The sequence below is a fragment of the Pelodiscus sinensis genome, chromosome 6, assembly GCF_049634645.1.
Source record: "Pelodiscus sinensis isolate JC-2024 chromosome 6, ASM4963464v1, whole genome shotgun sequence".
Classification (NCBI taxonomy): Eukaryota; Metazoa; Chordata; order Testudines; family Trionychidae; genus Pelodiscus; species Pelodiscus sinensis.
The window spans coordinates 84,720,583-84,734,515 of NC_134716.1; the positions used below are offsets into that span (position 1 = coordinate 84,720,583).

The 13,933-nt window shown below is 41.7% G+C and overlaps 1 protein-coding gene across 9 annotated transcripts in view; it reads right to left on the reverse strand.

Moving 5' to 3' along the window:
- Positions 1 to 13,933, reverse strand: part of POC5 (POC5 centriolar protein) — a 47,652-nt gene that overhangs the window by 11,268 nt on the left and 22,451 nt on the right. For all 9 annotated transcript variants that reach the window (XM_006124265.4, XM_006124261.4, XM_006124258.4 and 6 more), the window contains 5 exons: positions 10,995 to 11,191; positions 9,529 to 9,705; positions 5,202 to 5,306; positions 2,119 to 2,298; positions 30 to 192 (listed from right to left, as the gene is read on the reverse strand). In XM_006124265.4, coding sequence (XP_006124327.2) covers positions 30 to 192; positions 2,119 to 2,298; positions 5,202 to 5,306; positions 9,529 to 9,705; positions 10,995 to 11,191 — 822 coding nt within the window. The remainder of the gene's footprint in view (positions 1 to 29; positions 193 to 2,118; positions 2,299 to 5,201; positions 5,307 to 9,528; positions 9,706 to 10,994; positions 11,192 to 13,933) is intronic.

The window sequence follows — 13,933 nt, forward strand, 5'->3', positions numbered from 1 at the left end:
TATATTTTTATTTTACTTTTAATACTAACCATGGTCTGTCCTACTTTCTTTGCCCTGAAACATGGTCATTGCTTCCAGATTCAGGGCACAGACACCACGCATAAAGGCTTTTTTCATAGTGTCTTCATACTGTTCCCTTTCACTATGCAGTCTCAGGACATCAGCTTTTGCCTCTTCTAGAGCAACATTTAACTACAGTAAAGGAAAAAAAAGATTTTAGGCATCTGTGAATACATAAAATTACCATATTTAGCTTTAAAAAACATTTAACTATTTGTCAGAGTAGTATTTTCCTTCCAAGTCTTTATTGTTTTAGAAACAAGATTAAGTATAGATCTCTGAAACATAATTCTTTGGATACTTCTGATAAGTACATGGCAAGGAAGGAAACAGATGCTACCATACCCAAACAGACCAGAAGTCTGTGCAAGCCACTGTTCTTTCCCCAAATTCAAAAAACTAGTCACTTCCAAGTCAAATCCTTGTAATTCATTTAACTGCTATACCATCCCCTGGTGAGGCAGAAAGAAATATAGCTAATACTTCTTCCTGACCCCACCTCGACGGTCTTATTGCATCTGTAATTTTATTTTTGCCACTGTATGCAACTTTAGCATGAAAGGCATACTTTCATGAACTTCTTTAACTACATCCACAAATATATAATTTTAACAAACATTTGAAAAACATGATCTATGTTGGTTAAAGACAGACCAAGTTATACACCTGCAAAACAAGGGATTCTGATATTTTTTCATAAGTTACATTTTCAAAATTAACTGTTTTCAGGCAAAGTTTTCATAAGCTTATAAGGGTATTTCTAGACTACATGGCTCCGTCAGTGGGGCCATGTAGATGAGGTTTCTAGACATAGGGAAATGAAGCGGCGATTTAAATAATCGCTGCTTCATTTACATCAAAATGGTTGCCGTGCTGTGCTGATCAGCTGTTTGGCGGCACAGCACAGTAGTTGACTGTGGAGCTTCCAGACAAGGGAAGCCTTTGTCGACCGCCCCATTATGCCTCATGGAATGTGGTTTACCGGGGCGGTTGACAAGGGCTTCCGCCCGCAGAGCGTCCAGACTACCGGGCTGTGCCGCCAAACAGCTGATTGGCACAGCGCGGCAGCCATTTTGATGTAAATGAAGCAGCGATTATTTAAATTGCCACTTCATTTTCCTATGTCTAGAAACCTCATCTACATGGCTCCGTTGACCGAGCCATGTGGTCAGACATACCCTAAGTCCTCTCTAACTGTTCTTTCAGTTCTTTTTAAACTGTAACCATCTTGAAAATGAATATCCTAGTGGTCTGATGTGTGAAAGCTCTTAGTTTAAATTTTCACGCATCTTCATTAGTGTGAAATTGAAAGTTGCAGGGAAAAATTATCTATCCACTTTCAACAGAAAAACAATTATACATAGGTTTCCATTTATATGATGACATGACATGACAGAACTACCCATTCACAGTAAGAAACTTCTTTTATATTGGTATATAACTAGCATAAGTGACAGCTGACTTAGGCTTGGAAAGTTGGAATCTAAGGGTATGTCTAGACTACATGCCTCTGCCAACAGAGGCATGTAAAATAGGCTACCCAATGTAGTCAGTGAAGCGGGGATTTAAATATCCCCGGCTTCATTAAAATAAAAATGGCTGTCACGCAGTGCCGGCTCAGCTGATCATCGGCACAGCGCGTGCGAGTCAAGACACCGATCGGTCGACAGGGGAAGCCTTTGTCGACCGCTCCTGTGAACCTCGTTCCACAAGGCATAAGGGAGCAGTCAACAAATGCTTCCCGTCAACCAATCCACGTCTTGACTCGCGCACTGTGCCGACGATCAGCTGAGACGGCACAGCGTGGTGGCCATTTTTATTTTAATGAAGCCGGGGATATTTAAATCCCCGCTTCATTGACCAAATTGGGTAGCCTATTTTACATGCCTCTGTCGGCAGAGGCATATAGTCGAAACATACCCTAACACTGCTACCTACATAACCCAGATCTCCTGATTCCATCCTGCAATTGGTAGAGCTTTTCTGGCACTCTGAAGGAAAAGCAAAGCATTATTTGGCATTAAAACAAAACAAAACAAACACACACAAAATCCTTACCTCTGCAATTTTAGCTTCATAATCATTGGAAAGCTGAACACAGACTTCCTCAGCCCTTAACTGACATGCTTTTGCTACTTTTTCTTTCCATCTTGCTTCACTAAGAGAGCGCCAAGCTGCCCAAACCCTCTTCATCAAAGCTGTCTGGAACTGTCTGTCCGCCAATTTATTTGCATATGCCTTAAATAGTAAAATATTGCCAAATTTACGTTTCTTTTAATGAGCACCTTGATCTTTACATAGAATGTGGTAAGTTGTTTTGTAATATTAAATGGATTATAGTGTAACATATGAAATATTGTAGTTTAAATGCGTGAGGTTTAAATATACTTTAGCTGACAAACCACTACATATACCGCTACCACTTTAGACTAAGGATGTGCATGAGTAGTTGACAATCTGATAAGCAGGAGCTTTTCGGGTAGCACTATTGTCTACTTGATCACTATTTCCCCCACCCCCCCCAAACCACTCTGCACTCTTAAAGGGACAAAGATGCTGGTTCAATCTCTGGTCCACTGCCAGGTTTTAGGACAACTCTCCCCCGCCGCATCACCACATTCTGAAAGGAACAGAGCAGCTGGTCCCGTGGGTCTCAGCACAAGACTCCTCCCTGCTGCCATTCTGCATTCTTAAAGAGACAGAGCAACCAGTCCCACAGGTCTCAGCAGAAGCCATCCCTTTGCTGCTCTGCATTATTAGGGACAGGGGAGCCTGTGTGCAAAGATCCTGGCTCAGTACTGGTTGCCCACCTATAGCATCCCAGCCTGACAGCCAAGGGAAGTCCCCACTGCTACATTGGCAGAGGAGCATTCCATTCCATGCAGCCCCAACTAGGCTGGCCAGGGACTGGGAGACACTGGAAGTGATAGCTGTAGCTGTGCTAAGAGACAGCAGGCAGTGGACAGTCTACCTCAATTTCAGCCCACCTTGGGAGGGAGGGCTGGGAGAGACAGAAAGTCTGATCTCCAGCTGCACTGGGCAGCATGAGAAGGGAGTGGGATTCCCTTTGAGCCCCAGAGGGCTGTGGGAGGAGGGGGCTGGGAGAAGAGAGGTAAGTTCTGGCTGGACAAGAACTTCAGCAACTAGAGTGTCCTTTCCAAAAGGAATTGGAGTATTTGTAACCTGACACTCTGAGCCCCAGCTTAAGGGCTGCCGTGACACTGTGACTAGGAGAGTTGCCTATTCCCAGACAATTTCTATGGGTTCCAGACAAGTGACTACCATTAGGTTTTACAATTTGTTTGGGGACAGGGCCAAGCTTTGAAAGTCAATAAGGGCGGTCACCAGGTTTTTGTTTTCTAGTGTAGTTTCTTGGTTCTTCAGAGTGCCTCAGTGACCCATAAGTAAAGTAACAAGCACAACTGCAATCAGGATTTGCAGGATGAAGACCTTATTTACATTACAAGCAATCTCCACAGCAATGTGTTAAAGTGCTTTGTTTCCTTTGGCAGGAGGGAAAGGTTTCTTAGTAAGCCTACTATGTCTGTCTCTGTGAAATGCAGTGAAATCAAGAAAGGTTTGCTTTTTTCCACAGGGCGCTGATCTGCAGCATTTGCAGCGTGTGGGTCCAACACACTGAACCAGCGTACTTTCGCTGCTGGCTCCCCTGTCCCTAATAATGCAGAAGGCAGTGGGGAGAAGGAGGGGCCCTTGTGCTGAGACCTGGGACCAGCTGCTCTGTTCCTTACAGAAAGCAGAGCGGCAGCAGGGAAGGGGCGTGAGGGGAAGGAGAGGAGGCTTATGTGGAGACAGGTGGGATGGATACTCTGTCCCTTTCAGAATGCAGAGTGGCAGTGGGGTTGGGAGGAGGACTGTCCTGAGACCCGGTAGGGGACCAGAGATTGAGCCAGTGTCCTTGCGCGGTGGCTCCTCCCTGTCCCTTTAAGAGCACACAGCAGCAGCCAGGAGTTGAGATCCAGCATGAGCCGGAAGTGAGCACTTTAATAGCCCTTAACGACTAGTTGAGTAGTTGATGGAAATTCCATCAACTACTCAACTAGCAAATTAATTGCTACTTAACATCCCTGCTTTAGATGTGTAAGGTATTTGTACGGAGTTACTGCAAGAACTGCATAGCACCTGCAGTCATAATGGTAACTAGAGTCATGTGTATCAGTTGTCATTGTTAAAATCAAGTTTTACTAGAGAAAGAGAGCATGCGCTTTGAAGGCTTAAAACTCGTACCTTTAAAAAAAAAAAAAAAACAAATTGTAAAGTACCTGACACTCAAAATATTTTCTAAAGTGGTAACAGGAAATCCACTTATCCACTTGATATTAAAACAAAAGGAACAAGCTGAAGAAAGACTAAGTAGCCAAAATATGTCCAAACCAACCTCACAGCTACCAGCAGACTACGTGGGAAGGGAGAAGAAAGAAAATGATCCTCCCTTATAGCAGCCAGAGATGTTGTGTGTGAAGTGGAGCTTCAGACTGCTCAGACACCATCCAAAACATTATTGAAAATTTGAACCCAGAAAGTCCTTATTAACAGCTTAGTGTGAGAGGGGTTTGGGCACTGACCCTGAATAGTAGGGCTAGTATGTTTAGTTTGCCTGGCTAACAGAACTTCCAAGGTCTACAGGAGAGTAGCTGACAAAGATGCTAAGTAAGAAGTGTGGAGACACAAAATATAGAGGAGGAGAGGACAACAGAGACCTTACTTGCAAAACCAGCACCAAAATCAACCGGTAATAAGAAATGCATTTTTCACATTTCACAGACAAGCAATGGCTTCAATGACAGGATTTTAGAGTGAATGTTTCTATTAGTGCTCCTGCAGATACTGGGAAGATATCATCCTTACTAATATATAGGTAATTGACAGTGTGATCAGCTACAGTATATTTTTGTAATTAGTAATAAAAAGAGCAGATTTCTGATTCACTTGTCCCTACCTTAAGCATTTCCTTAAGTACCAAGTTCTTTTTTGACTGGGTACTCTTGAACTTTCTAAATTTTTTTGTCACAAAACCAAAATAGAAAAGGTCTCCTTCCTTTTGATTGCAGTAAGAGCTGCACTAACTCTGACCCTTTTCAGTTCAGAGGCTTATCATCATACCTTCTGTTTTGCACACATACCTCTTGTCTGGCCTCCACATGCTGAATCCGCCACCGGGTAAATTTTTTCATTAACTCTATCCTCTCCTTTTGTTTATCTAGCGCATGGGATAAGTTAGTGATTACCTGCCAAAATATTTATTAACAGAAGATTTAGATAGATATTTTTATGCTCTTTGGTGAGTGAATGAAAGTATTCTAGCTGGATGGGTTACTTATCGTTTTAATGAAATACTATGTCTTCTACTATGTCTTTTCCTTAATATGTCAAGAAGAAGAACAATAATTTAAAGTTCAGATTATGACTAAAATTAACTCAAATTCATCATTAAGTGACACTTACACACCACTAAGTTTTTAAACTGTGTAACTTAGCAAAATTAAATGGTTATTTCCCCCTCCATCTGCAAACTTATGTCATGAATGCTACACTGTGGAATAACTGAATTAAAAGAAAGCAAAGACTTTGAAGGATACACAGACTTTATCTTACTCAAACACAACACAGCAAATCAAAAACAGTTATGATTTGTTTTATTGAAAGTCTGTCTTAAGTGTAATGTTAGTTCTTAGTGTGATGGTCAGAAAAACTGCTGGTCTCTAAAAAGTTTTACTACATTCTAGCCAAAGATAATTAATCTGCTGAAGAACTATTAAGAACTAAACATCAAACTAAGATCTATGGTTCTGCCTGTAATGTCTCCACCATTAGCTACATGACAGCTACAATTCCCTGGCTCATTTCCAAACAGTCCTCCCAGGACTTCTTTACCTCAGGCCCTTTCTTTTTGTACCTGATAGTGTTTATACCTCCCAGACCTTTCAAAGCACCTTCTTACACCCAGCCCCTTAAACGCAGTGAGCTAACAGAAGGGGTGTCTTTTTAACCAGTAATATAAAAATACAATTTCGCAACCCACCTAGGGTCCAAAATCAAGGCCAGACCTCATTAGTGCTGTGACCCCGTACACCAGGCCAAGTCCCACAACACAGGAGCTGTCACTGCAAGGTAAGTGCAAGGTGGGTTTGCTTTCCAACACCCATGGCCCCAAGCCTCCTCCACACCAGAGTGTATAACCCATCTTGGGATTGTAATAACTGAGCTGACAAACTTACCATAATTGTGAATATATGAAAGTTCATAGGATATTACAATAATCCATAACAAATGTTTACTGAAAGCAACCTGATCTACTTTCTATCATGAATGCTATAAACAGGTTGAAGAGGATGAGACAAAAAAAAAACAAACAAAAAACCAAAACAAATTGGTCCTAAAAGAAAGGCCAAGTTGATACGATTCAAGGACTATGCTTCATAAAAACAGAAGATGTGGCACCGGAAAGTAATAAACCAAAACTGGTGTACCAGATATTAACCCTAAGTGGTGGACAAAATATTGAGGGAATGGATTATTTCAGCCGTGGCCAAACCGAGGCTCATGAGTTCTTCCTCCCCACGCCCCAGGGTGCGGCTCACGAAGCCCTCCCTCCCCTCGTGGCTCATAAGCCGCCCTTGCGCCCCCAAAAATGGCCCTCTCCTCCCAGCTCCCTGTGCTGACCTGGGCAGGGGAGCTGTCCGGCGCGGCCAGGAAAGATGTAGAATTAAAGATGGTGTCAGCCAGCAGGAGCCTAATGTGGCCAAAAAGCCTCTAAATGTGGGTTTTTTTGTTGTTGTTGTTGTTCGACCAAACCCAACCGGGGGCTCCTTTTAAATGGGCAATTCCCTTTTTTTTTTTCCCCTCGACAACTTTGCCCCAGCTTTTCCCGCTGGATCCATTGCTATCTTGGCTCTTTGCCCAGGACGGGGGCTATTTCATCCTTCACTCCCTTTTCGGGTCCTTAAAGGAAAGTTTGGGAGGCAAAATGAAAAGTCAGATGAAGGCTACTTAAGCAAGCTTCATCATTATGGTTGCCACCCTACCACCCTCTTCTTGGGCACAGGCCTTTCATATCTTTGTCTTGAGGGATATCCTAATCACAGCAAACCAGAGAGAGATCGAAATGACATGGCCACCCCTACCAGCTCCATCTTAATTCCAGCCATCACTCGAGAGGAAATGGGATTAGTCTACAACATCAGAAGCAACTCCAGCCCAACTCAACTACTTTCTCTTTTCTCCAAAATGTATTAATGTTACCATCTTTGATACCATTTAAGAGAGACAGTTAAACACAGGGTGTTTTCCTTCTAAAACTCTTTTCAGCTAAAGGGGAAGGGAACAAAAACTTTTGTTAAACAGAAAACCTCACTTAATCTGTAATAAAAGATTAAAAAGATATTTAATGATGTGTTTGCCTGGATACTAAGAAGGCTGAGGTCTCTGTATACAAACCCCAGACCGTGTTTAACACTGTTTAATACTGAACAGTAACTGGGTTAATGTTAATTTAGATTATATAAACAGGGCAAATATGTTAATACCGTAGGACCCACCACTTGGGAAACACTGTGCTATTAATAATTTGCTACATAAGTATCGCTTAGATTGGACATTAGGTTGGACATTAGGAAAAAGTTCCTAACTGTCAGGGTAGTCAAACACTGGCAGAAATTGCCCAGGGAGGTTGTGGAATCTCCATCTCTGGAGATATTTAAGAGTAGATTAGATAAATGTCTATCAGGGATGGTCTAGACAGTATTTGGTCCTGCCATGAGGGCAGGGGAGTGGACTTGATGACCTCTCGAGGTCCCTTCCAGTGCTAGTATTCTATGATTCTATGACATGGCCAGATTCCTGCCAGCTGACTGGACATGGCTGGCAGCCCAGTTAGCTGGTTACCCAATAAGCATTCTGGAAAACCTAATGCTTACTTGGTAACTGGTTAAATCTTTTACATGCCTAAAATCAATAAGATGAAATTCTGTGCAGACGTGCAAACTACTAAACCTTAGAAGGAAAAATCAAAATTGGGAATAAGTGGCTACGCAGTGGAACTGCAGAAAAAGTTCGGGGGTTTATAGTGGACCATAAAATAAATGAGCCACAATTGTAATGCTGTTATGAACACAACAAATATTATGGCGAGTTTATTAACAAGAGTATTGTCAGTAAGAAATCACTTTCCATGTCTTCTGCTCTGCCTGACAATGGTAAGGCCTCACATGGAGTAGTGTGTCCAATTTTGTTCATACTAAGATATGGAAAATCTAAGAAGTTAGTCAAGTACTGGAATAAGTTTCCAAGGCAGGCTGAGAAATTCCCATTACTAGAAGATTTTCAGAACAGGTTAGATAAACACTTTGTCAGGGATGGTCTTGTATACTTGGTCACCTCATCACAGGGCAATGGATTGGATGACCTGCAGAAAGTACCTTCTACTCCTACATTTCCATGATTTATTCCATTAATATACATTTATCGTAGAATAAACAGAATAGAGTTACTCTATAATCAAAGCAATTAGCTAATGATTAGTGCAATATTCCTATACCTCAATGCATAATTTAAATCATGCAGTAGTGATGGATGTTTGTGGAAAATATATTTAAGAAAATTTTGCTTTTTGAGAGAGGCTACATTTATTTCAAAGATACTATTAAAAATATCTTAAGTAAGGCTGATCCTTCTTTAGTTTTTAAACATTAACAGGCTCAAGTGCCATGGAGCACTGCATACACACGGCGCTACCTGCGTCTCCCTGCGCCTGGCAGGCATATCTGTACCTCCCTGGCCACGGAGGTTAGAGCCAGGCCTGGCACAGGTCGCATCCGTGAGGGGTGGGGGGGGGGTATTAGAGTTGGGGGGCAGGGAGAAAGAGTCCAGACTAGTGGTGGGGACAGGGAGAAGGGACCCTGGCTGGCAGGGTGGAGGAGGAGGGGAAAAGGGGCCCAGGCTGGTGCATCAGGGAGAAAAGGGACCCATGCTGGAGATGGGGTGTGGAGGGAAAAGAGACCTGGGCTGGCACAGCCACAGCTTAGCCCTCCCCGGTGGCCGGGGGAAGGGAGGAGAGCCGGGGTTGCCTACCCCCCTGTAAGAGGAGGATTGGAAAGCACAGTGAACAGGGAGCAAAGCCCTCTAGTAATTACCAGTCCAAAACAGTGTGGTTTTCATGAAAGAGAAACTATAAATTAGAGATAAAAATAAATTGTTGCCATTGGCATTAGAGAACACACAAGCATTACAGGAATGGTTTACTGACAATGTGGTTTGATTCTCCTATTGCTAAATTTCATCCCAATGGCTACTCTGATACTTCTTTTCTGGGAATGCAATCTAAAGTTATTTATTTGCTTACATTATCTGTTGCAAACTGAGTTCCTGATGTGAAAGTACAATTAAGAGAGACAAGCATTCAATCTCAGAGAATTCTAAATATAGAAGACAGAACAAAATAAGAAAACTTACCTCATCCTTTCTACCAATGGAGATTTCGTAAGTATGTAGCAGCTCTCTCAAATTCTCCATCTGATTGTTCAGTTGTCTCATGTGCGCAGAATGTTTCTCTTTTTCTTGTCTCATTTCTAGCTTGTGATGTTCAATGAAAGCCATTTTCCATTTTCTTAGTTCAGTCAGAACATTTGTCTGAAAAGAGCAAGTAACACTAATGAAACTAGGAAAATTATTCTCCCCAACTCTTTTAATCCTAGAAATTTACAGCAGTTAATCAGACATCAAAATTTACACTGAATCTTGCATGTACATCTCTGTCCCGTTACAAGATGGACTGAGACATCTAGTTATGATCACATACAATATTTAATAATTATACTGCTATTAAAAGTGTGTAAGAAAGGAGGAGAATCCAATCATAATCTAAAAATATTTTATTTTGGTGCCAATGTCAGTGACACTTGGGAAAGTACCATTTTAATTTGAATGATCAAGCCAGCAAGAAAGAGGAGAAGAGCAAAAATCAGGTACTTTAGGTAATTAAGAGGAAGCCACTCCTACAAGACATCCAGCTCCATTCAGAGGGAGCCAAACTCCAAGGAGTCCAGCAGAGCCCACTGTTGTTACAAATTCCACTGAAAGGGTGCTGATCCTGAGAAATCCAATAGAACATGAATGTGCAGATGTTCAAAATATGACTATTCTACTGTGACTGGAGTCTCACACATGTGGAGTTTGGTCACTGGTGGGAGGCTGGAAGAATATTCCCATTTGATAAATGTTCTTGACAGACAGTTTTCATCCTGACAGTGGCACATGCATCAGGTTTGAAATTTAAGGGGAAATTTCTGGGAGCACAGATACAGTAACACTTACGGCTGCCACTGCATGAACAAAATAGATTCTTGGAGTATTTAGTGTTCACTAGTCAAAAGGCAAACAGATCATTAGACCATCTCTGTGCAAGTTCAGTATGTTTTCAACTACTTAGCAATCAAGTAGCAGGAGTTAAGTTAGCTAATTACTTAGGGTGCATCTACTCTGCATCTTTATTTCGAGATAACTTGCGTTATTTTGAATTAACAGACAGCTTATTCCGAAATCTGTAAACCTCATTCTACGAGGAATAATGCCTATTCCAAAATGGCTATTTCGAAATAAGGGGTGTATAGATGCTCCACTGCTGCTATTTCTAAACAGCCCCTCACCAGGGCCATTCTAAGTTATTCCTCCCCAGTGTCTCCTGTGGCTCTAAATTGAGATAGCACGTCTACATTAGGGAAGCCTGTCTTGGACTAATTTTGAGGCTTCTCTGCATTGTGGACGTGCTACTTCAGAATAACTATTCCAGAATATCTTATTTTGAAATAACTGTGCAGTGTAGACATGCCCTTAGATTCTATTTTCTGCCGTGTTTCTACCAATGCCACAATAGCCAACCATTCAATATAAAGATAATACGTTTAGTAGAAATTCAATACCTTAAGACTTCCACTCCAGAGATCAAGTATGCTTTCTATCTGGGTCACTTTTTCATCTGCAAGAGTTAACTCAGTCACTATAGTCTCATCAATCTCTCTTGGACCAGATGAGGACCCTTGTGAAGAAGTCTCTCCTGAACGAACAGGGCAAAGTCCTTCCATGTCTGCCTGTGAAGGCTCCTTTACAGACGTTAAAACTAAAGATAAAACAAAAATGTTACAAGTTGATTCCTGAGTCTTTAAAGGGCTTAAATTTACTATATGAGAGAGTTTGAGAGTCTGTTTGTTCAAGAAGTCCTACTAAACAGTAAAAGCTACAACCACCAAATTCAATATACAGTTTCCTCCTATCAAAACTTAAAGCAAAGTAAGGTTTTGGTTGTGCCAGGAAAATGGAATGTGCCTGGAGAGGGATTGCTTCTCATAAAACCATACAGAAAAGAGATAATCACAAGGATGGTGGAAGGGTATAGCTAGAGGCATGCTCCCCCTCATTTAGGACTGCCCCAGTCCCAAGCCTCTCCCCTATGTATCCTTTAGGGAAGGTGGAGGCTGAAGTTACTCCCTCCCCCCCCATATGAACAATGCTGGCTGTTCCCCTTCATCAGGGGGTGAATGGAAGTGCACAGTTTGTTGTTGCATTCCTTACTCTAGCTGGGGAGCGCAGGGGAGAGACAAACCTGTATGTGCCCCAGCTGGGACACATGCATTGCTTCTCCAGCTGTGCCCACTGAAGCTTCTCACCTGGCCCCAAACTGCTGTGGTACGAGGACTGAGGTTGTCCTCTCTTCCTGGAGCACCCTGCATACTGAACCCCTCATTCCCAGAATAATGATTCAAATGAAGCATGCACATTTTAATTTTATTTTCCAAAAAATAAAATTCACAAGTCTCAGAAGGGTAATTGTGTTAGTTTGTATCTGCAAAAGCATAAGCTTTTGTGGGAAATTATAGATGGTGCCATTGCCATTTGGTCGAGTTAAAGAAACCACATTGGTCTCGGCCAGCCAGGTAGGTGCACTCTGTATGAGCAAAGGCACACTAGGGATGTTAAAATTAGATTAATCAATTAATGGAATAGTCGATGGAATTTCCATCGACTATTTCATTAGTCGATAAGGGCGCTTCCATTTTGAAATGTAGCAAGAAACCACCCGGCTGTTGCTACATTTCAAAGGTGGAAGTGGCGCGCAGCATTCTGCCTTGGAAACATACATTTCAGAGTGGAAGCGCCACAGAGTCTGGAGCCAGTGGGGGACTTAAGTCCCCTGCTAGCCAAGGGCTCCACATGGCATTTCAATCTTTTACATTTCAAAGGTGGAACACTGCCACTGTGCCTCTGCCCCCTCCCACAGAGCTGGAGCCGGGGGAACCGGCTTTTAAGCATCTTTTAAAACTGAGGGAACCTGGAACATTGAAGGGAACGTGTTCCAAGACGAGTCTGTCAAGAGGGCCAAAATACCAGACATTTTTAAAAAGAGTACAAAAAAGGAGAGAAAAAACCAAAAAGGTAAGGGTTTTGTTAAAAGGAGCAAGAAACAAAGGGAGAGGAGATGCTAGTGTTCTGTCTTAAGCCAAAGGTGGTAGAGAAGGAACTGGGGAATGGTTGACAGCGTGTGCTAGTTAACTTCTCGCCATAGTGCAAGACTGAAACTGCACACGTGGTGCCATCTGGAGTACTGCTGCTACAAAATCTTCAAATGTAAGTATAGGGTGCTGAAGCACCTATAGGGGAGCACCAACAGGGATACTCTTCAGAGAAGATTCTCTCATAATTTTGTATATGGATAAAATCTCTGCTAGCCTGGTTGGGAAGGCGAAAACTCCAAGAACTAATCCTAGCCTGGTAACTCCTTATTTTCCTATGTACACTGTGAATAGATCAAGAGATAGATGTGAGAGCTGTAAGTTAACCAAACAAGAAATAACTTGCAAAGAGAGAGAGACGGGACGGGAGACGGGGGGAGTAGGGTGTTGTCAAAAGAGTCAAATTGCAAGTTTCCACCTCAAATTTGTTTGCACTGTAAATCAATATACCATGGAAATCTATTTTTGACCTGCCAATGTTTCACCCCAAATTTGCACATTTGCTTACCTTATCAATCATAACTACATCTTTTTACATGTGGATAATCTCTCTTATTCTATTGCAAACCCTAAGAAACAGGAAATGCTTCTGTACAATCAAAGAAAATTCTATCAAAATCTGGAAGAGAAGGGATTCTGTTGGTTTTCATAGTAAATACTTGGGGCACTCTAGAAGTAATAGGACTTGAATGGCACACGGAAGAAGGAATATTTAAAAATATAAATCAGGATATTTTTTATTATTAAAAGAAATTGCTAAAAGGGGGGAAATTCCAATAATGAGGATCAGTACTGAAATATAATCCTTGAAATGAATCCGAGTCTCTGATAAGAAAAGTGATAGAAACGTAGCCGTGTTAGTCTGGTCTAGCTGAAACAAAAAACAGGACTATGTAGCACTTTAAAGACTAACAAGATGGTTTATTAGGTGATGAGCTTTCGTGGGCCAGACCTACTTCCTCAGATCAAATAGTGGAAGAAAACTGTCACAACCATATATACCAAAGGATACAATTAAATTTGATTTGTCCTTTTCATATGTGTTCATTTTTTTTAATTGTATCCTTTGGTATATATGGTTGTGACAATTTTCTTCCACAATTTGATCTGAGGAAGTGGGTCTGGCCCACAAAAGCTCATCACCTAATAAACCATCTTGTTAGTCTTTAAAGTGCTACACAGTCCTGTTTTTTGTTTCTGATAAGAAAATGATTGAAGAAATTTGTTATACATCAATGCCATCTACTGGATATTGATGGAAGCAGCAGAGAAACAACTCAAAGCTAAGCACTTAATTAACATGTGACCAATAGAGATCAAAGATGGCCACCTCCAACGAGCTCTGAAATTCA